The 23,739-nt window shown below is 42.6% G+C and overlaps 1 protein-coding gene across 8 annotated transcripts in view; it reads right to left on the reverse strand.

The window, feature by feature from the left end:
- Nucleotides 1–11,045: 11,045 nt before the first annotated feature.
- The window catches only part of NUP93 (nucleoporin 93), a 133,145-nt gene continuing 120,451 nt past the window's right edge, over nt 11,046–23,739 (reverse strand). For all 8 annotated transcript variants that reach the window (XM_032774037.2, XM_032774040.2, XM_075073708.1 and 5 more), the window contains 5 exons: nt 23,043–23,161; nt 20,214–20,331; nt 19,770–19,853; nt 17,730–17,858; nt 11,046–11,280 (listed from right to left, as the gene is read on the reverse strand). In XM_032774037.2, the coding sequence (XP_032629928.1) occupies nt 11,170–11,280; nt 17,730–17,858; nt 19,770–19,853; nt 20,214–20,331; nt 23,043–23,161 (561 nt within the window). In that variant the 3' untranslated portion in view covers nt 11,046–11,169. The remainder of the gene's footprint in view (nt 11,281–17,729; nt 17,859–19,769; nt 19,854–20,213; nt 20,332–23,042; nt 23,162–23,739) is intronic.

A 23,739-nucleotide genomic window follows, 5' to 3' on the forward strand; every position in this document is an offset into this window, starting at 1 on the left:
GTGTGGCCTGGGGCAAATCAACTCCGGGGCGGCCCTGATACTAGGGTGCATAAAAGGATGTTTTTAAAAGACAGCTAATTAACACACAACCTCAGGGCTCACAAACAGAACTAAAACCTTTCCCTAAAACTACCTGACTAAATTGCATTATGAGTCACTCAAGATCAGCAGAGATCACTCGGCTCCACTCTGCTGTCATTCATCCAAAACTTCAGAATTTCACTCCCACAAGTTCATCAACTTCCATCCAAAAGAGCTCCGGATCAGGAAATCTCACACACCTTGTAGGGAAGGGCTTTATTTTACAACGTATTTAAAAAACAGGCATCAGCTTTTTCCAAGGACATGTGAGTTGTACATTGAAGTGGGATCCAAGCAGTGTAGAATCAGAGCACTCGCACCAACGGTGGAGGGAAGCAGGACTCTCAGCGCGTAGCGAAGCTGAGTGGTATGATGCAACCCTGGTGTAGTGAAATAGCCGGATAGTAGGATGAGCTTGTTGTCGGCCTGATTCACAACACCAGCTGCAGCAACAATACCTTACGCCATCCTGTGACTCCAGGATTCTTCTCCACTTCTGCAAACAGCTTCTCAGTTAGGTGGAGCAGAACAGCACTAAAGCAGATTGCAGAAACCTTTCAGTAACCCCCCTCCGGTCACAGCTTACTCGTGCCACCTCCCCACCGCTACTGTATCCCTTTGCCTTGAGCTGGCATCTCACCACTCAGCACCTCCTGCTGTGGGGTCGTTTCTTGCAATAGCAAAGCAGTTCTGGAGCCAGCCTTTGTTGCAGAAGGGGAAAACATTTGCACTGGCCCAGCCAAAGCCTTTCTAAATGCTGGCTTCTACTCCACGTAGCAGCAACCCAGTAGCATCAAACCGACAAAACAGCAATAGAATTCACCGACGGGCAACCCACCCACTTGATTGGGCTGCATGCCAGGGAACGGAGTCAAGGCAATCCATCTCAGTGACTCTAATCAAGGGATAAATGCTACACCTAGTTCATTCAAACAGCGTGTCCAGTAGAACAAGCCTCTATTCACAGAATTAAGAGATGCCAACAAACTTCTGCTCTGGGGTCCTTTGTTCACTTCATGCTGCTTCTGTGGTCCATTCTGGCTGTTAAACAAGACAAAGGAACCTTAATCTAGTTTAAAAAGAGAAATGTTTCAGTGCTTTATCTACAGCTTCTTGTTAATGTTCTGCCAGCAGAGTTTATTCCTCTGAGCTGTTAACAATCGGGACAAGGTTTTAATTGATATGTTTTCGTCTCCTCTGGCACATGCCAGGCAAGAAGAAATTACTGCACGGGAACGGAGAGGCATTGCATTACAATAACATATGAGCAGGGCCTTAGCATTGAAAAGACACAGTGTAGAATGGAACTGGATCTCTGAAACTGCAGGGAAGTCTGAAAAGGGAAAATACAGGGGTTGTTCGGCCAGTTTCTGAATATCTTACAGGGCAAGCAAAAGCGGCCCAACTTCCACATCCACCCATGGCCCATTCAGACAGCAAAGGGATGAGGGTCTGAACAGAACAGAACAGAATTAGATAGCAACTCGCATTTCAGCAGGACCTGAGCACCCGTCTCCCCAGGTATTTAAACATAAATCTAACAACAACAACAACAACAACCTCTTTTTCTTCCCTCCCAGCCTGTGGAGAAATAGCTTGATTAGTTGGAAGATGGTGGGGTTCTTTTTTGAGGGAGGGGGATTGGCATGAGGAGGGTGTACAGCATATTGAGGGAAAGCTTAATCACAGAAATGAATTTTGCATTTCATTCTGAAAGCAGAAAGCCGGGCGGTTTCTCTTATCTCAGGCAAGGGACAAATCCATAGCATGGGTCCCACTTGTGTGCTTGCAGATGTCACACTAGGGGCTGAGGTTTTCACTGTGCCAGTGGAACAAAGCTGTCGTGGGAGGTCAGCCTCATGGTGGACGGAGAGGCAGCCTCTCACCTCGCTCGTGAATCCCGTCCAGATTGAAAGTGCTGAAGAGGAGGACAAAGACCTTGAACTGAAATCTGTATTCAACAGGGAGCCAGGCATTAAACCCAGAAGCTAGTTTTTTAGTAGTAGTAGATACTGACACAGGCTATTGTCAGCCATTCTATAACAACGGGAGAGAGCTCTCCCAGCAGTAAAATAAAACCACCTCAATGAGCAGCAGTAGCTTTGTTGCCATGAGAAGATCTCCTGCCAACAGCACTGTGCACACTATCGCTTATGCCGGCAAAATGTGTGTTGTTCGGGGTGTGGCGTTTTTTCATACCCCTGCGCTACATAAGTTTTGCCGACATAAGCGGTAGTATAGATGTAGCCAGATGGACAGACTTTGAGAATTACATCAGCGTAGCAACTCACTCAGAAACCAACAAACATTTATATTTTAAATACATGTTTCTCCTTTGGTGGCTGGTAAGTGAGTTACAGATTGTCATTCAGGGCCCTTCACTGGCGTTGTGATGCCTATAAATTAGATTCTCATCTCGCTTACATTGGCAGAAAGGCAGAGTAACACCACTGACACCCGATGTACATTGTAAGTGTTACCAGAATCAGTGTGCCAGATTGGCTCCCATAGGTCTGCCAAATATACTTGTATCAGACAGCGTGGAGAGCACCGAGCAAACAGATCTGTCAGGATCGATTTACCAACATCTCCAGTCTCAGGCAGGAAAGGAGATTACATCCATTTCCTCTCAGCAGCCAGGATTGTGGTGAAAGAAAAGAACTAAGGAGGTGAAAATATTATGCTGCAATGCAATCTTATCCCCTGCTGCTGCAACATCAGGACATACCAACCCAGTTCTCTTGTGGCTCCATCAGACAGCAAAGTAGCTGTAAGGGACACTCCTATAACAGAACAGAATATAAGATAGCTATTGACCTCTTCAAAAAGGACACAGGTATTTTAAAAAACATAATGGAACTGATTATCCAAGCTATGTTTTCTTGTTCTGCATTCCTGTCAGCACGTGCATTCGTTAGTGCCAGGCTGCTCACAAAGCAGAAACAGCATCAAAACCCAGATTCAGCAGAGCACATAAGCATTGAAATCAATGGACAAATCACGTTTAAATTCTTTTATGAATCGGAGCCTATATTCCTGCATATAGAGCCTGAATCAATGGGGAACATATTGACATTGGTGAGCTGCGGATTGGGCCTTTAATTGATAAGTGCTAAGTAGTCCTTATGGCCCCTACCTCAGTAGTATTTGAGCACAATATACTTGATGGAAAGCACCAGGATCCCACCTGGGAACACTTTTACACAAATACCCACTATGAGGTCGACATCTGCATTGTTATTAAAAAAAAAAATTTAGATAAAGAAACTGATCTGCAAACCTCATGGGAAAACGCAGGAGGATGTCCTGGAAATGTGTTTAAGCAGACTCTCCTCATTGGCACAAGGCAAAGAGTTCTCACAAAGCGCGGCTGTCCGGTTCAACTCCAGCTCATGCAAAGGTTTCTACTTACAGCCCAAGGCTAATCTCAGTGCAGTTCCCGGAGAGACATCTGAAAGGCAATGATGGCCGGCAGGTTAGCCACAAACTGCACGCAGCCAGCCGGAGGAATAACTGCAGGCCAGAGATCTTGACAGCCAGAAGTAACTCATAGTTTAGCTTATGTAGCAACAGCAAACACTCTTTACCTAGTTCAAACAAATGCTGGGGGGGACTGAAAAAAGGCTATTTACATTTTTAACTGCTCTTTTACTGGGCAAGCAACACATGCTAGAACTAGACAGTGATGATTTTTAGCCTTCCTGCTAAAAAATGTCCCCTCTATGTAACCCCATCAGCCTTCCCCTGCGAAAAATAGAGTTTAAAATGTCCTTAAACACATGCCCGCTCAGAGGTAGCAGTCTAGTCCACTGTATACCCATTTGTCAATTAACTAAGTCCATAAAGCTAGAAGACCTGTTATACTGAAGTAAAAATACTGACAGATGTTTCATTAAAGAGATGTTACGACCAGAAATGTGAAGTGTACAATGGCACTTTCCTACTCAACAACTCTGCTCCCTGTTTGTCGTTAGTCAGCTCTACTTACTTCAATAGCAAGATGTCCTTTTTTTACCCCACCACCACTGCAGCTTTAACACAGCTAAGAGCACGAGCTGCATGCTATTGAATATTGAGGAGCCCTCCTTGGAATGGTTAACTTAAGTTCCAACTGGAGAATCTTTATGGCTGGGGATGAGGCACAGAGCCAGAAAGAACCTCACGGTATTGTCAGATTCCAGCTTTAGTTCGCAGTGTTGACAGTTGAACAAAACCCCAAACCTTGTCCTTTCACTTGTACCCTGAGCAAACGTTACTGGGGATCGCTGGGGCAAACACTCTTCTTCAAGACAAATGAGCAGCGCTTCATTGACTCCAGTGGCATTTTGCCAATTTACAGCAGCAGAAAACTTGGCTCATTCATGGAAAAAATGACACCCCACAGTCACTTTCCAGAGAGTAACTGTACTTTAGTTCACTCAGAGAAATGCTTTGACCAATGGAAGTTTGTACCCTTTAGACTAAGGCCCTTCATGCAATATGGTTTCCTAGAAAGGTGATTCCATGACCTCCCTTGAAAGCCTATTCCAGTATTCTCATATTCTTATCGTTAGAAAGTTTTCCCTAATATCTAACCTAAATCTCAATTTCTCTTTCTGTCTTCAGTGGACACGGAGAGCAACTGATCACCATCCTCTCTATAACAGCCCTTAATGTAGTTCAACACTTACCAGGTCCCCCCTTTACTCTTTGTTTTTCAGGTTTTATTTTTTTAGACAGTCATGCTCTCTCCATTGCTGAATGAAACTTGCTTGTCACCACCCCACCCAAGACACTTGTGTTAGGACGCTGGGTTACAAGGACCATTGAAAAAGATCAGTCCAACACAGTTGGTAGGACCAGGCCTTTGACTGGGGTTGCCCCAAACATCATGGGCCTGAAGTTTACCAGAATGGTGGAGAACTAGAGCATCATAATAGTACCTTGAACAATGGCTGGTTTACTCTTTAGGGGAGAGCTGGTATTGTGCCTTTGAAAGGCAGCAGTCAGTATCAGAACAGAGATGGCAAAGGGTTATTCGATCAATCCAAACCATCTCTGTGCCAGCACCGGATTGTTCCCTACTGGATACGTATAGAATCACAGAAGTTAGAAGAGCGCCAGGCCCAATACGTGGTTTCGATCCCCACCCTGTGATGAATAATCTCATGTTTTACCAGTTGAGACCAGACCTCACCCAGAGCACTGATTACGATATCTCGGAAAAGGAGAGGACTGTATTTGAGAAGATGCTGTGCAGAGCAACTAGACTGGAAGAGTAAAAAAAAACCCAACCAACTCAACAAAATGCGTGGGAGGAAAAAGAGCTTCTGCAGTGACAGTATTTCTGGGCAGGTCACAAAAAAAGCTCTGAAGGGAATTAATGTTACAAACCAACCAAGCATGCCTCCTGGCTAAAGACTCAAAAACTAGAGAGTAAATTAAACACTTTAAGAAACCTGGGAGCAATGGCACAGAGGCAAACACATTTTATGCCAAGGGCAGCTGAACACAGCTGTAACAAATAGAAACCAGGGCAAGGGGCAGAGAGAAATGCAATGAAATGTGTGTATTTGGAGCTTCTTAAGAAAAAATTGAAAATAGTTCATCTGAATAAAGCAGAAAGAATTTCTTTTCTACATGGCAGAATCCCAAGGAAGCACAAATTGAAGCTTCCCACTTCTCCAAGAATAAACTTGTAACCAATTATTTAATCTCAAATGTTTACAGCAGATGCAGCAGAGTAACAGATGGAGAGGCACTAGGGCCCTGATTCAGCAAAGCAGCTAAAGCCCAGCCCTATGCAGCAAAGCACTTATTTGTGGCAGAACAGAGGTGGATTTACTAGGTACAGAATATGGCACAGTAGACAAGGCACAGAAATTAGAACCACCTGCACTGGGCACAGATGGGAGAAGAGACTGGGAAGAGCTTTTCCCTTCCTTGAGAACTACCCGGCCCATGGAAAGCAAAGGAAATGGAAAACAAAAGCCCTCCACTTATGTCTATGCAGCCCTCCCCTCAACAATATCAATCCCTGACTGGAGGAAGGTGGGATCTGGAAACGTGGGCAAAACCACCCTTAGTATGGACATCCGTGATCGTCTGCTAGCCTCCTGCAAGAGCAGATTTACAAAAAGAGCAATATGCTCGTGGGGCGAGGTTACCCCACTACGTTCAAGGATTTAAGCTGGACTATGGGCAAGATCGCCAAGGAAGAAAGACTAAAGCTGAGCTACTTTGAAACCTGTAAACCTAGCATGTAACACAACAGTGTTATTTCACTGGCACTTTATTCATCAAGGTGTCCCAAATTGCCTATGCCCTGCTACCAGCTAGAACTCTGCTAGTGTTGAGTGCTAGGATGGAGCTTTCCAGGGTTAGCACCATGCTTCTTAGCCAAGGGTCTTCATCTATGGGATCCATTTCCCTGTCAGTTCCCTAGAGACAGGGCTTGTGGGCTGTTAAAGCACAGCGCAAGGCATCCCTGTTTCAGCCCAGCTTTTGCTTAAGAAGAGGTAGGAGTTACAGCCACCATGTCACGGAAGGAGCAGCTTAAAATGAGGTTTGCTTCAATGGGTCTGGTTTTTGGTAATTATTTCATGTTCAGCCTGTGAGATCATAGCCACGTAGAGCTGGAAGGGATCTCGGAAAGTCAGCAAGTCCAGTCTCCTTCACTGAGGCAAGACCAAGTAAACCGAGACCATCCCTGTTTGTCCAACTTCTTCTTAAAAAACTTACAGTGATGGGGATTCCACAACCTCCCTTGGAAGCCTGTCCCAGAGCCGAACTATCCTGATAGTTAAAGAGTTTTTCCTACTATCCAACCTGAGTCCTGCTTGCTGCAGATCAATCCCATTACTTACCTTCAAGGGACAAGGAGAACATTGATCACCATCCTCTTTATAACACCCCTTAACATAGTTGAAGACTTGTCAGATTCTCATCTCAGTCTTTTCTCAAGACTAAACAAGCCCATTTTTTTTTTTAACCTTTTCTCACAGGTCAAGTTTTCTAAAGCTTTGATCATTTTTGTTGCTCTCGTCTGGACTCTCTCCGAATTGTCCACATCTTTCCTAAAGTGTGGTACCCAGAATTGAGCAGAGTACTCCAGCCGAGGCCTCACCAGTCCTGAGTTGAGTAGAACAATATATGACACTCTTGTTAATACGCCCCAGAATCATATTAGCCTTTTAGCAACTGCATCACATTGTTGACTCATTTTCATTTTGTGATCCACTATAATCCCCAAATCCCTTTCAGCAGGATTACCATCTAGCCAGTTATTTCCCATTTTGTAGCTGTGCATTTGGTTTTTCCTTCCTAAAAATGCACTTGTTTTTATTGAATTTCAGACCATTTTTTCTAACTTGTCGAGGTCATTTTGATTTCTATTCCAGGCCTCTAGAGTGCTTGCAACCCCTCCGAGCTGGTGTCACCCGCAGATTTTCTAAGCATACTCTGCATTCCATTATCCATTAATGAAAATATTGAACAGTACCAGAACTGATCCTTCTGGGACCCCCAGTAGATGCATCCTCCCCGTTTGACAGCAAACCATTGATAACTACTGTTTGACTAAGGTCTTTTAACCAGTTGTGCACCCACTTTATAGTAATTTCATCTAGACTACAGGAGACTGTCACCTGGCACTGTGTCAAAATCCTCACTAAAATCAAAACATATCACATCTACCACTTCCCCATATCTATTGGATGCCTCTGCAACAGCATCCTAATAGACCAGGTTTGAAAAAACAATCATCAGCTGTGCAAAGGACCAAGAGTCCTTTAATCATCCAAATTCAAGAACAAAATTACACCAGTAAAATAACATGGCTTACTAGCTAACGAGAGTGGGAACAGGTAACACACAAGCCACCAAGATAAACATGTATCGGAAACGACAGTAATTAAAACAAGCAATGGGAAGTCTTCCATCCCACCGTAAAGCTGCATCAATGCAAATAACCAAGAGGGTGGAATTATAAACAAGCAGGCCCTTCAGGAAAAACGCCTGGTCCTCTCAAGGAGATCACTTTGGAGAGGGAGCAGTTGCAGTGCTGCCTCAGGACAAGGCATGGTTCCTCGGGTCCTATATTACGAGGGTGTTATAAGGTAACGACTAAGGACATCCTGTCAGAGCACTTGCTGACGTACAGACAGGTGGAGAATTGGGGAAGGAAGAGAGAGGGACTGGACTTCACCTGAAAAGACACAAGTGAAACAATTCGGTCAATGATTTTTAAACAGCCAGCTTTAGAAAAGACACCCCACTCTCTCGTGTCGTTTTCAGCCCTGTGCTCTTTAGCAGATCAGACTAAGTGGTGAAGTGGGTCATATCAGGAAATGCCCGAACACACTAGATATATTAAAGACTGGAGATTTTCATGTTGAATTAGTGATGATTTTTTTCATTATGAAATCATGATGCAGGCAGTTAGCTGGTACATAGGATCACTCCAATACATCCTCCAGGCCTTGTCTACACTATGTGTGAAAGTCGATCTAAGCTACGCAATTTGAATTAGTAGCGTGACTCAAGTCAACATAGCTTAGATCTACGTACCGCGGGGTCCACACTATGCTATGTTGACAGGAGACGCTCTACCATCTACCATCGATGTATCGATTGCCACGCGTCAATCCCCTGGGAAGTGTAGACAAGCCCCCAATAACGTTTAGGTATCTCAACATCCCCTCCCTTACCTGTGCGCTCATCTTATGCCTCTTCCTGTCCTCTCTTACACTTTACACTCTTCAGGCCAGAGAACGTGTCATATTTTGTAGAGCACCACATACTGGTATTGATCATCTGTATAGCACTACAAATGTAAGAGTCATCTTTCTAACAGGTTAGTGCCACAGTCTAGCATTCCCCAGGACTAAGTTTCCCCCCACGTGCTGTCTTGTGGTTTCTTGTCAAGTGAAGAAAAATTGACAAAATTAGGCATAACAAAGGCTTGGTAAAAGGTAGTTAGGAAAATCTGACCCAACAGTTTGTAAATCATTCAGAACAGCAATTAGCAGTGTGTTTATATATCCCTCTACACATGTTACAAATCATACACAGTGATACAAAATGGGAAACCAGTTCTTCCCATCCTGGGCACTGAGATGGGAAAGCTGGTACTATTCTGTGTATTTACCTCTTGACTGTTGGATTGTCTCCTTGGGTATGTCCAGACTACCCACCGCATTGGCAGGTAGCGATTGATCTATCGGGGATAGATATATCGTGTCTCGTCTAGACGCAATGTATCGATCCCCGAATGCGCTCCCGTCAACTCTGGAACTCCACCAGGGCGAGCAGCGGAAGTGGAGTCGACAGGGAGCTGCGGCCATTGTAAGTCGAAATAAGATACGTCGACTTCAGCTACGCTATTCCCGTAGCTGAAGTTGCGTATCTTACATCGACACCCCACCGCAGTGTAGACCAGGCCTTTGAAACACATCTCCTGTGCTTCTAACCATATATGTCCTGACATTTCCATGATCTGAAAAGCTACACAGCAGGTGCTATGGAGGACCAGGAGCAAAAAGGCTAAGAGCTAGTATCTGTCCCATTCCATTTTTAAGACGGATAGGCAGCTATATACAAGTGTATTTTAGACAGAGAGTTTTCATACAATCCAATCTCTTGGCCTTCCTGATGACACTTCAGTCGACATTTTCAAACTTGGGTGCCTAAGTTTAGTCACCTAAAATCCACACAGACACTGATTTTCAGAGGTGTTAAGCACCCAGAACTCTCAGTGATGACAGTGGGAATTGTGGGTACTTGCTACCACTGAAACTGTACCCTGCATCAGACACCCACATTTGAACATTTTGGTCTTCCTCTTTCAGATCTCTAGCATTCTATCCTGGGGGTAAATTGTACAGTGTGTCATGGCAACCTGAAGTCTTGACTGGCTAAAAAGTAACTGGTATTTAGTGAGACTCTTCTGTTCAAATCTTTTTCTGAAATATCATCCTTTTGAATCAGTTACAATAGTTTCTATTTTTCTTTGGAAACCTCACTGATTCCTGCAAAGACTTCAGAGTAGTTAGACTGGATCTCCACCAGCGTACGTGAGCTCAGAATCTGGCCTCATATTTTAAACCTCCTCTGAAGGGTCAATTTATGCTACTTATCCTTAGGCTTGGAAGGATTAGATTTTTATCAGTAAAATGTCAGTAAACATCAATTTCACCATACACGCTAACCCATGAAAAAAATATTTCCATTGATAATCTAAATTTACAGATAGGCAAAGTAAGGAAAATGCTGCTTGAGAACTTATTATAGTTTAAGGATATTTACTTTGTACATTTTGAAGGGATGTTGACAATCTGTGTTAGAAAGCTTTGATTTTTTTAAATTGCAATATCTGAGGTCATTAAATAATTATTGCCTGATACCCTCCCCCCATAATTTTCTGCAACTGTGAACATTTAAAATAGGTAGAAATTGAAAAATGTGCTTAAACTCAATGTCCTGCAACTGTGAAAATTTAAATTGATAAAAATTAAAAATACAAAAAATAAACATTGATATTTTTCAACAAAACTATAAAAAAAATAAAAATCTAGTTCGGCCAGCCCACCTGTTCTACGTAAAGCTGCATTGCAGCAAATAAAGGTATATAGTTATTAACGAGAGAACAATGTATGTTTTGTACAGCATCTCTTATATAATGCAAAGTACATACACAGCTTTTCAACTTTTAAATTATCTTCACTTTTCAAAGAAACCCCAAAAGGTTAAGATTTCTAAGCTGTGTGGTTATTAAATGCTCAATTCAGAGAAAACTGCATTGCCATTAAAAGCTTTGTCTGTCACTTCCTGATTGTACTATACAGTAGTTTATTGACCTTTCTTAAATAAAAGCTCTCTCCGTATGGCCCATTTACTTAAAGCATGTTTTTCTATAAAGCAATTTTAAAAAAAATGAATAAAAAAAATACAAATCAGTGAAAATAAAAAGATGTCAAAAACAAATATAAACCAAAGAAATTTATTTTCATCGACAAACATACAGAATACAAAACGATATTGGGCCCATCCTCTTCAAGAACTAATGACAGGAAGGGGATGATGCTACAATTCTAACTGAAAGCATCTGTGCTAATTCATAAGGACTTCCATCTGCACCAGTCTTGCATTCGTGTCTCCTGACGTTCTGTAGGGGATCATTCCAGCAAATGTTATCAGTGCACGAGCTTGGGACCGGAGTTGCTAAGAAATAAAAAAAAGTACCAGTTACTTTAAATTAGGTCCATCGAAACACCACTCAACTCTGAACAGTGGTTCATTTATAGATTCATTTATGAAACACTCCCAAATCAAACAGGCACAGATAATCTGTCTTTCACACTGTTACTCTTCTGACAATGCTTCTCCACAGTTAGCAAGGAAATCCAATTATTTTTATTTGTGACTGTCAAAAGTATGTTAAGTCACCCATTCATTTAAAAATCCTATTGATGTAAAATTTCCCCCAAAAAGGCTTTTTCAGCAACAGAGTACTACCCTGCTGCATGAACAATTTCACTGATTTCCATCGCTGTATCAAAATTCTTTATTTTAAAAGACTAAGAAATTAAAAAAAAAAAAATCACATCAGTGCAATGTGACAACTGACACTTTAAAGCACAAATGAGAGGAAATACAAAAGTACTGATCCTGAAGTCAGTCACACTACCCATACATTTATGGTCTTCATTCTCTATTACACTAAGGCCCTTACACCACATTGGCAGAGTGGGTATACCCCTTTCAAGGTGCCTTTACTCTGCCACAGCAGTGAATGTAACTGAGAATCAGGCCTATAAAGGTATTAAATTAATGTTAACACCCTGTATTGTAACAGAAAATACGACATGTGCATGAAGGTGGCTATATTGCAGCTGCAGAATCTAAAATAATTTTTTTTAAATTTCCTGAATTAAAAAACTTAAATGCATAAAACCCAACTTGGATATCTTGAGAATGTTTCCAGATTACATGGTTAGGTTAGCCATATTCTGTGCATAATAAATCAGAGGCTGAAAACTGAGGCTTTTGTTAGCCTGCAGTAAGGTATTCCTCCTACACATGAAGTATCCTTAAATTGTTATACTGAAAAGTCTGTGTTTAGAGACATAACGGGACTCAAGATCATTCTTCAGTCTGCTGGATGAATTGGGAAATTGAAGCAACCACGGATTGTTGTGGGCATATCAATGGTTAATCAAGGGCAGGATAAATCAGATTACAGGGATTTACAAACTGCAGTTATTGAACCCTATTGTAGCTGGCGTCAGTAACAACGGCACCCCTGCACAGTCTGGGCAAGACTGTCCCTTTTCAGTACAATATTAAACAGGTTATTTGGCCAATGGAAACAGAACCTGGTTGTATGTAATTTAATAAGGGCATCCACATTTGGCTAATGCATAAATCCAGTGTCTCAAATTTAAGAAAAATTGGATTAATAATATAGGAAAATACAAAACAATTTTCATTTAATACTGAGATCAAGTGTCATTTATTCCACTTATGATATATAAATAGCACGTGTATAAACCCCTTCAGCGCTCTTTCCTAAAGGGATAGCACTACACAAACCAGACGGCACAGCTGCAATACATCACCACATTTTGATCTGGTGCTGCAATCCTGTTGGTCATCCCTCACAAGTTCAGCAAGGTTGGGCTAAATAAGGATTTGGATGAGAGACCTCCAAGAACACCTACGTGCTGCAAGCGGTGCTGCTAGTGATTCAACGGGGGCACTCTTCCCTCTGAGTCAGTGTTGAACCAGTGCAGCAGTAATACACTGCTGGAGGTGACCTCTCAAGAGAGATGCAAGGCCAAGGTTCTGCAGATCTGCAGTCACTCAGATCCCATTGAAATTTATCAGACAGTAGGTTATTTAGTATATTTCATAGAGTTTAAGGCCAGAAGGGACCATCAGATCATCTACCCTGACTCCTGTATATTAGAGGCCATTAAATTTCACCCAGTTAGTCCTGTGTTGAGTCCAATAACCTGGGTTTCACTGAGTGTATGTCTACACTGAAACGTAAGCCCATGCTGGAGCCCAGGCTCAAGCCTAACTCCTCTTGCGTCTACACTGCAATTGCACCTACACAGGGCTCGGACCCAGGTCCCAAGACTCTAGAGGGATGGAGGTTCCAAGCTCGAATTAAGCCAGGACCCAGGGTCTGACCTCTATTGCTTTGCAGCACAGACACAGCTCCACTTGACTCAGGTCCCAGGAGTGAGCTGGAAATATCCCACAATTCCATGGGACAACTTCCTTAGCCTGCTCTATCCCAACAACCTGCAATCCACTCTGCTGAAAATGGAAGCCAGGACAACAGCTCAGGTCAGCGTTAACCCATTGTGTTCTGATCACCAATTTGCAAGCACACTATCAGAGTGCTTCCTGGCTTTGCAATGGAGAACAAACCCATCAAGCCTTTTGCCAAGTCAGCTGCTTCCTGATAATGTGCAGCACAGTCCTAGGGCTAGACCACCCATTCTTTGGGGGGCAAGGGGAGCACTAGAGACTGTGGGACAGAGTTACTTTGACTCGGGTCTGTGCACTGCATTGTGGACACCAGAGCCCTAGGTTCAAGGATGGGTCAGAAAATTCTTAACACAGGGTTCAAATACAATGTAGATGCTCAAATCCAGGGTTCCCTAATGTGGGTCAGCTGCCTCGAGTCACACTAACCCCGGGCTGACATTGCAGGGCAGACATACCCTAAGGCATTTCAGTCCTCAGGCAGAGAACAGGAGGGAGCAAGTTGCTACCAATGCCTGAGGCACCTGCAACAGCAGGAAAATTATGAAGTGAGATATGGGATATTAACCCTAGTAACCTGGCCAAATCCCAAATCAGGGGACAACTTTCTGTGTCTGACTCACCCCTGCACTTCCTCCCACCATCAACATTTCCCTTTTACGCTCTCCCAAAGCTGTTGTGTACAGTTGCTGTGCAGTCACGTTTTGCCCCACAGGTGGGCTGCATTTCAGCGGTGGGCGAAGTGCTCGCCAAGCAGAACTGAATCGGTTATGTCTGTAAATCACAGGTTTGCGCTGTGATTCTTTGAGAAGAAAGCGCTTTACAACAAGGCAAGAAATTATGATGCTGAAGAACACTAACGCTGAGGAGCAGGGAATAAACAGTGACCTCTTTAAAGTAAGTGAATTTACCGTCCCCCTTATCTTTTCACTGGTGATATGGGAGCTAACATATTTTTAAAAGGCCATTCTGATCCCCAGCAGTAAGGGGTGGAGCTTTTCAGAGAAGGTTAAAAGATGCCTAGAGATGTTGGTGTTCCATTTGTTGTAATTACTTAATGATCATTCAGGAAGAAATCAATGAAATGACACAACACAACTTTGACTTGTGCTTTGAAATAAAACTGCAAACAAAAAGAGCCCCGTGGCTTTTTCACTTCACATTTCCTCTGCCAGGAGAATGCCCTTCAGCTGTCCCGAAAGTTAATTGCAAATCACTGGGCGAGTGTATTACATGGCAGTGACGTGTTAATTAGGTTTTAGCTGCCGCTGCCATTAAAACCATGTTTTCTCAGATCGTAATTTGGCTTGCTGTAATCTGTATCAGACTGAAACTTGGCAAATGCGCCAGGTCTGGCTGGATAGGATTTTGTTTCTTAATCCACTATGCCAATTAATTTAATCAGTAAATAAATTCCTAAAAATTGCTCTACTTAAAAACCTGGCTATTTAAAACATATTTTAAAAGGTAGCTTGGTTTCAACCGGCATTAGGAAAGCCCGAGATGATGATTATTATTTTAATGGAAGCAGGAAGATTGACAAAGCAAAACAGTGCATGTGTACCACCGTTGGTGGTATTCTTATACATTCCACTGCTGTGTGCTCTATATGGATCCTATACAACTCCCCCTGATGTCACTGGAATATGGCTCAAGATGGTCACCCTAGTGGCCCTGTTTGGCACCAATGGGTACATTTAAGTGGCAATTAAGAGAATTATGGTCTTCTAACCCAGAGTCCCATTCTCCCCTGAATAGGAATAACCTGCATGGGGACTGGAAACTGCAAGAAGTGCTACTTGTGACATTTCCTATTAGTTCTCCTGAAGAGAGGAGGGATCCCCTTCCACCAAAGACGCTAAAGGGCTCCAAGAGGCAGTTGCAGATCTCTAGAGATCTGATGAAGGTAACAGACATCTCTGTGAATAACCTTGGACTCTGCACTGCGGCCCAGCCTCTCCTCATCTTGCCGCGTCCCCTGGACAATGCTGACAAGAGCCATGCTGCCAGGGGCTTCCCCTAGAATCTCTCCCCCTCCTGGTGGTGTTGGGGTGTTTGTATTTTCCAAATGTGCAGAGGAGAAAGTGCTCTACAGGAATTCATGTTGGCTTCCCCTGCTGATTTAGGTGGGGAAAGATTTTGCTGGAGCAAGGCCCCTTCCTTCTCTCATTCTCCACCCCCCATCCCCCCAAATAAGCAGCCCAACAACAGAGAAACTGGAATGCCACAGAGCCATGGGGGGGGGGGGCGGGTTCTGCATGGTAAGGAGAAAGGGAAGCACGCTAGAGAGCCATTAACTACCTCTCCTTCCATGCCCCAAGGGTCAAATCTGTGGATCTGAGCTCTTCTTTGCACAAGTAAGGGGAAGATGGTGGCCATAGTTTTGTGGGGTTTTTTACATCCCCCAGCAAATGTAACTAATTCCACAGGAGGGAGACGTCTTCAGTCTTGTGGAGTTATGATCAGCACTACTGTCGTCTTTTCCCATAAGTGACTCCATTGAACAGGGCACGGCAGCCACACCATAGCACCGTAGGCTCCTGTTGCACAGAAATGGGATAGTACTGAGATAGAAATCCAGTTGTGCCTTTGATCACCACCAAATATCTAAGATGCCACAACGAGGTTAGAAAGCCAAGTAACAAGCTTTCATGCCTGAAATATAAAAGTTAAAAGGATTTTTAAACAAGGAAAATAATCAGCAGCTGTCCACAAGTGCAACAACATAGGAATGCACAGGATGCTCACTAAACACCTTCACTGCAAAGAAGATGACATTAGAATGGCTCCGGAAAACATACTCGTTTCCTTCTATGCAAAGTCCTGCTAGCTAGCAGCTAATCCTGTCAATGATCAGCTTTATTATCCCTGAGGAACCATGCACTTTGCAATGGGACTTACTGGAGTTATACCTGAGTGGAGATGGCAGAAAACAGAACCTACGCAATATGGCACAACACTGTGAAACATGAACAAAAAACACACGGAGTCGAAGGAGCAGGCTTAACCTACAAGCAAGGCTACCACTCCTCCACCCTTACGCCAGTCCTGGGAGCACATATCACAGGTATTATCTTGCATTGTTCTGAGACCACTTCACGTAAGTTAAAAGTGACGTGACGGCTCGACTGCTAAAAGTCCTTCCTTGCTTCTGCCAGTCTAGGCTACGACTGTTATTGCAAGGCAGGGTTTTGTAGTTAAATGACCTATACAAGTATAGATCATACATCAAAACAAAAAGGTACTTTATCACCTTGATTTTTAAAAAATGTAAACTTCACTCTCTTTTAAATGTATCTATTGTGGAAGAGGTTCTCTCGAATACTGAAATGTGCAAGTCAAGCTATAGTATTTGCCTAGTATGTGATAAATGCATGAAATAAAACTGGCTATGACCTGAGTTATTAACTCTAAAAAGGGGAATTTATTCTTTCCCCTAACCAGTTAAATTAAAGGCCGAGTTCCCGTATTCCTTACTCAGGCCTATCCATGGGAGATTTACTTGAGTAAAGACTTCAGGTTTGGTCTCAGTCACAAATCAGTAATACTGAAAACTCTCTTGTTCGGTTTAAAGTCTGTTCCCGCAGTAACACATACTGGAGGTTTATTTGCTGCCCTTGAGTAATTTCTAAATGTTCCTAATGGCCTTCCATGTTTCCTTGGTGTGGAAGTTTGGGATCGTGGGGTCTCATAAATCCCACCTGCTCACCTCACCTAGGTGCAAATGGAAACAAGATCCAGAAATCTGTTCTGCAACATCAGAGATAAAGCACTAATCTAAATGACAGGAGGAGAGGGAGTCAGGTTCTTAACAGTGAACAGTGTAACAGCCAAATCCACGGCATCAATCATTGGGATTCAGTGCATTAGTTATGTGACAATAGCTAAGAAAGGTCCCCTCAACAGGCAAATTTAACACACTTTTTTCTTGATAAGGATGTAACTCCTTTTTAAAATTAGGGCAGTGTGATTTACAATGACATTCTTTCCCAACATTAAAGGGTTGAGCCCCCCTAAATCTTCGTCCTGACCCTTTTTTTTAAAGCCTGCATCCTCACTACAAAGTGGGCAGGCTCAAGCCTTAGTCAACACAGTGCTTAGGTTCTAACCCACGTCCCCAGCCAGGTCAGGTAGCCGAGGCATAAAGCACCTCCAAACCCGGGTCAGAGGTTTTTGTGTGTGGGTCACAGGCTAAAACCCGGCTAAGATCCCCGGTTAACTGCAGTGTAGACATGCCCTAAGCAAGCTGTCTTGTAAGTGAATAACAAGTCAGTCTAAGACAGTGACCATCTGAGGTTCATTGTGTTACATGCATTTGAGACCCAAAATCTTGAAACAAAGGAAGAAAGCATTCAGCAAACATCACTGACGGATGATAAGGACTATAACCTTACCGAATCTCTATCCTCCATTATGCGCTGGGGTCTCGCAGGAGTGGCAGGGCTTTTACCTTTCATCCTCTTGTATTGTGTGAACAAAATATTCATGGTCGCAAGAAGGACCTCAGATAAATTATGTCTTATCTATGCAAAGAAAAAAAGAACACAAGGGAATGTAGAGCAGGTCAACCTGGAGTCATTTCTGTTAGTATAAGAGGTCAGAAAGCTGAGCACTATCTGTTGTTTATACAGGAGGATGTGTTGAGAAATGCCACCTCATAATTAACTTGATTTGAAGATGACTGGGTCATAATGAATAGAGGATTGTGACTTCAGGTGGGGAATGAGCAGGAGTAGAATATGGACTCTGAAGAAAAAAAATACGCTGATTTATGGCAAAAAAGCCAAAGAAATGAAACTGGAGGGAAGAAAAAAGTTGATGACATCAGCACAACTGCTTCTAAACAGGACAGATTTCCAAGTTGTCCATGAAGACACCATAGACTTGATTTACAAATCTAGGACATGACGAGTGAAACTGAAATCAGTACCTTTTTCATTCTTAGTACTGTATGATTCACTGCTCCAAACAGTGTCAAGAGATGACAGCAAAGCTGTCACGTCAGCATGGGCACAAGACATCTTCTTAAAATGTTGGTGTGAGATCAACTGAACTGGACTTGAAAGGCCAACAAAAGGAACCACTATTCATAGAATATCAGGGTTGGAAGGGACCTAGTCCAATCCCCTGCTCAAAGCAGGACCAATCCCCAGACAGATTTTTGCCCCAGATCTCTAAATGGCCCCGCCAACAATTGAACTCACAACCCTGGGTTTAGCAGGCCACTGCTCCAGCCACTGAGCTGTCTCCCCCCCAGTATTAGAAATTGGGTATTTACACTGAAGAGATTGCTTTCAAATAGTTCCAGACACTCTTCTCTTTTAAATACTGATCTAACCCTTAGGTCAAAAGGCTGTGGTTGTTTGTTAGTAGTGGGCAGGCAGAGAGGATGCTTTACGGATGCGCCATGTGCATGTTATGGAATGTTAGAAAATTCCCACTGCTAATACCATCTATTATGCTGCAGCAGAGGGGTGTTTGTTCTTTTTCTAAAATTCTGTAGTGTTAGCTATGGGCATGGTGGTCATTTGGATACCAGTTTCTGTGCTAAGATGGTAGAAAGCACAATAAAGGCTGCTCAAGATGCTTCATCCTACCACTAACCATCATGATTGAATAAATGGTAGGAAAATCCTTCTTTTACCACCTCAGCTAGTACTTTGAAGATGACTCTTTGCTTGGATGAATTTACAAGACCCACAATGTTAAACTCTTCAATTGGATTTGCACCTGTTAGAATCTAAGGCAGTTTGATTACAGGGAAGTGACTTTAGGGCAGCAGTCTACCATATGTATAAGTCAGGAAGGAATCAATACATTCTAAGGCTTGAAGGGAAATGTCATTCATTCATTTACAAGCCTCTCATCTATAAGTTCACTTAGCAGCAAAAACAATTATGCTATTAAAAATCCTCTTTAATATATTTTAAGATTACATCTAACTTTTGATATAAGGTTCAAAAGTAAGTGCTAGGGAGGCTTTGCCCCTGGCACGTCAATTTCAATGGACAATCTCCCAGGGTAATTGCTGCAGCCTGCAAACCAGTTATAATTTCCTTTAGTTTGGAAGGAAAGAAATCCACGTTCCCTCACATGCTGAGTGGTTGTTGAAAGCATCGAGGGCCCAGTTCAATACAAATGTTGAAACTTTTCAAATACATTTTCTGAACTTGGTGTTAGAACTCACAAAACATGGTGTGGAAGATTCCAAACAGATCCTGTTCCACGAAATTGGATACTAAGTTCTGAGATTTCTAGTGCCTGATCTTAATGCTGCATGGAGAAGCTCTAGTGGTGTAATGGAAAACGTCGCGCTCAAAGACTGGAACATAGAATTAATCTGGACCTGATCAATAATATTTCCAGTCAGGGCTCTTCCACTTCTCTGGCAAGACAGAAATAGCAAAAGGTTGAAGGCATAGGGCGTTGCTTACCTCATCGCTGAAATTTCTGAAGGCAGTCACTCTCTCTTCCACACACTCTTGGCTCAGGGGCACGAGCTTTAGATGTTCAATAATCTACAAAAAGAAGAGTAGGCTAAAAACAGGTTTGTAATTTTGAAAAGTTTGCAAAGAACTCTATTAGGTAACTGAATTGTACCTCATTACTCTATTAGACAGCATTTTACCGCTTACCCATTCATTGATGTAGCATGAACATTTTGTTCCGGGGCTACAAACTGTCTCAAGAAAAAAATGTTCCCGATGATCAGATTACAGGAAAGAAATACACTTTTTAAATTCCTGTATCATCACTGCACTTTTAAACTCATTCAGTGTAAGATGCCATGACACTTTTTTATTGTTTTAAGTGGTGTTACGTGAAATGCTTTGAGTTTGCAAGGGCATCAGTAAGTCTGTGCTTCAAATGGAACTTACATCAAAGGCCCTGTCAATGTGACCAGCATGATATTCATCAAAAAATGTGATCAAGTCTAACAGAAGGTAGAACGTAGAGTCAATGGATTTCTTTGTACTTATCCCTTGAGCTTTATACCTGAAAGAAAAAAAAGTGTTTATAATTGTACTGTGCAAAATGGCATCCACTTATAGACATGAGTCCCTAACTTGCAATTCCTTGGAAGTTCAGGCTTGAAGCAAAAAGACAACGGCATCTACCAGCTTTCATTTCTCTTAACTATAACAGAGTTTCTGGCGGCTTTCTCCTTGGCTCACTTTAATTATTTCTCTCACTCCTAATTCTTACTCCCAGATAAAATGTGTATTTACATCTACATTGCTAATGTTTCCATATGCAAGTGATAGCTGGCCATGGAAACTGGAATCCTATTTATCTGATGGGCAGGTGTTGTATAAGTATCTTTAAAATACTGTTTATACAGCATAGTTACCTGTGAAACTTGCTGCCTTGGGATAGTCAGGCAAATACCTTAGTAAGACTTAAAAAAAGGTTAGACACTTATAAATATTATTTCTAGCTATACTATCTAGAACAGAAATACAAAGGCTACCAATCCTCATTCTTTACAGCCTGAACAGATTGCCAACAGGGTCTGGCTCTCTTCCCCACTCCAGTAGTACAGTGCAGTTGGTCAAGTGCATTATATAGACTTTGAACCGTCCGTCCTCTGATGCATCTTGCATTAGCCATTCTTTGCGACAGAATACCAAACTAGATGGACATTTGGTCTGTTCTGTATATGGCACGTCCTCCATTCCCGTGAAATGATGCAAGAAAGTGATCACTGACTCAAGTGCTGCTTGTGTTACTAAAACATTGTCCACAATACATAAGTTGAAGAAAAGCCCTCTACAATAATTAAATGGGAAAAAAGAAACCGATGGCCTAGTCACGTGTCCTGAACGTTAGGAAGCACAAGGTGGAGAGAAAAAGCTGAAGTGGCTGATCTGGCCAATGATGGTGTGGCTATAAAGCAGTACTATAGAAAAAGTCATGTTTAATAATAGCCCTCATAGAGACTGAAACTAGCTATTAAAGTGATACTGCAGACTCTGTTAGATCATAAATTCTAACCATAGGCTTCATACTCCTTGACGGCTGCTGAGTGATATATCATAGTAAGTCAATATAGTACTAATTTTCACTCTCGTTTTAACCCTCACTCTTAGGAGATAGGATAGATTGAAACAGTGACCTGAAAATGTCACTTTTCAGTAAAGAAAGTCAAAGATACCAGGCTAAAACTCAACACATCATTTATATGTTTTCTCATTTTAAAAGACAGAAATGCTTAGAAATTTGCTTATTTTATTTTATTTTTTGCACATCAGAAGGTACTATGGTAAGAATTAAGAAGTTTTCTAGAAGTAGCAGGATTTTCCTTTACTGAAACACAGGAATTCCCATACTTCATCAGAAGCATGACGTATAATATCTTGTCTCTCACAACAGCCCCCATCAGATGTTTCAAAGGAAGATGTAAAAATGGGACTATTTTGCAACAACAGCCCCATGAGAGCAGTTTACTCCGAACCCCAGGAAGTTGGTGGTGCATGAAGGCTGAAGTCCCTTATAAATGTCTGTCCCAATTAGTGTACTGTAATGGGAAATGACAATCTTCCTGTTCATATAAACATCTTTCTTTTCTGATTCCTATAATGCTCTCTCTCTCAATAACATCTCGTGGCAGCAAGCCCCACTGGTCAGGAGCGGCGCCAGGGTTTTTGGCGACCTAGGCGGGGGGTCCTTCCGCGCTCCCAGTCATTGGTGGCAATTCTGCGGTGGGGGGGGTGTCCTTCCGCGCTCCCAGCAATTCGGCGGGGGGGGGGGGGGTCCTTCCGCGCTCCCAGTCATTGGTGGCAATTCTGCGGTGGGGGGGGTGTCCTTCCGCGCTCCCAGCAATTCGGCGGGGGGGGGGGGGGTCCTTCCGCGCTCCCGGTCTTCGGGGCACTTTGGCGGCGGGTCCCAGAGCGAGTGAAGGACCCGCTGCAGAATTGCCACCGAAGATCCAGGCGCGGAAGGACCCCCCACCGCCGAATTGCTGCCCTTCCAAATCCTGGTGCCCTAGGTGACTGCCTAGGTCGCCTAAATGGAAGTGCCGGCCCTGCCGCTGGTTCACTTCATCTTCTGTAAAACGACCTTATCCGTTTTGAGTTTAAATCTGTTGCCTTTTTAATCCAAATGCTATTTTATTAAAACAGCAATGAAACAAACCTGGTTCTTGGAAAACAAAGTTTTCAGGATGCTAACTTCCAACACTTCCCTCTGGTCTCCAATTCTCTCAGAACAGCCCCAGTCATTAAAGCTCATTCTTAATTCAACTTTAAGTTAGTGGGTTGCACTACCACTAACTAACTATCACTACTAACTAAATTTGCCTAGGGAAATTTTATTAAAAATTCTCTTTCTAAAATGTACAATTAATTATATTTATTGCTGTCTAGATTATCTCTCTCTCCCCGCCACCTTCCTTCCTTTCCAGTAATATTGCAAGTCTCCTTTTCTGATCTGACCAAGGGTAATATATCTTGCCCTGTCAAATTCATCTGACCAGGAACATGAGATTACATTTTCTGTGTGTGTAATATAAAGTAATTAAAAGCAGAGCAGGGCAAGTTCTGCCCCTTCTCCACTGAAAACATCAATAAGGACACTGAGCAAGCCAGCATGACAAGGTCAAGAAAACCCAGAGTGTATTGACTGTCAGAGGTGTAGGAACCTGAACTGGAATGGTCAGGTACACTCTAGTCACTTCACAGTCTCACAGATCCAACTTCCAGTCTTACCTCTCTGCAATGGAATGTGCCATATTCTTCAGCCTCTCTTTGTTAGACTGGGGGGTGCTGATCTGTGGAACCACGGGACTGAGTAATTTATTCATCAGTTCTAATACCTTATCTGGATTCTGTTGAATAATAAAAGTACATGAAAGAAAAGGCAATGTTACAGAGCTTGGCTATTGCACCTTGTGAAAAAATGTAAAATGGCCTGATCCTGTGGGTGCTGAGCATCTCCCCATTGAGAGCAGAGATAGGTAATAACTGAGTGCCCAGTTAGATAGCCATCTGTTAGATCAGAAAATTGGGACATCACATGGCATTCCATTCCCTATTAAACAGCTGGCTACCGCACCATTCTCTTTCACGTTGGATATATTTCAATAGCAAAATAAGTGTACCTACAGCAATAAAGGCCCTATTGTTTTAGCTTTGTTTCCAAATGCTATTTCAATTAAATATGAAGAACACACACTGGGTAAATTGCTTTGTTGGCCAGAACAATCCTACTCTTGGAAACAATTATTTGAAATGTGGATTGTATATCGATCAGGAACCTAGACTGCTTAAGGACCATATAGCTAAATCCCAATATGGGTTGGATTTTAAGATCGAAGTTCTCTTTGTTTTACTCATGAATCAGCTCAGTAAAGCCAATGGAACAACTACAGAATGAGATGAACAAGATTTGGGCTTAATATTGTCA

The sequence above is a fragment of the Chelonoidis abingdonii genome, chromosome 19 (assembly GCF_003597395.2).
Source record: "Chelonoidis abingdonii isolate Lonesome George chromosome 19, CheloAbing_2.0, whole genome shotgun sequence".
Lineage (NCBI taxonomy): Eukaryota > Metazoa > Chordata > Testudines > Testudinidae > Chelonoidis > Chelonoidis abingdonii.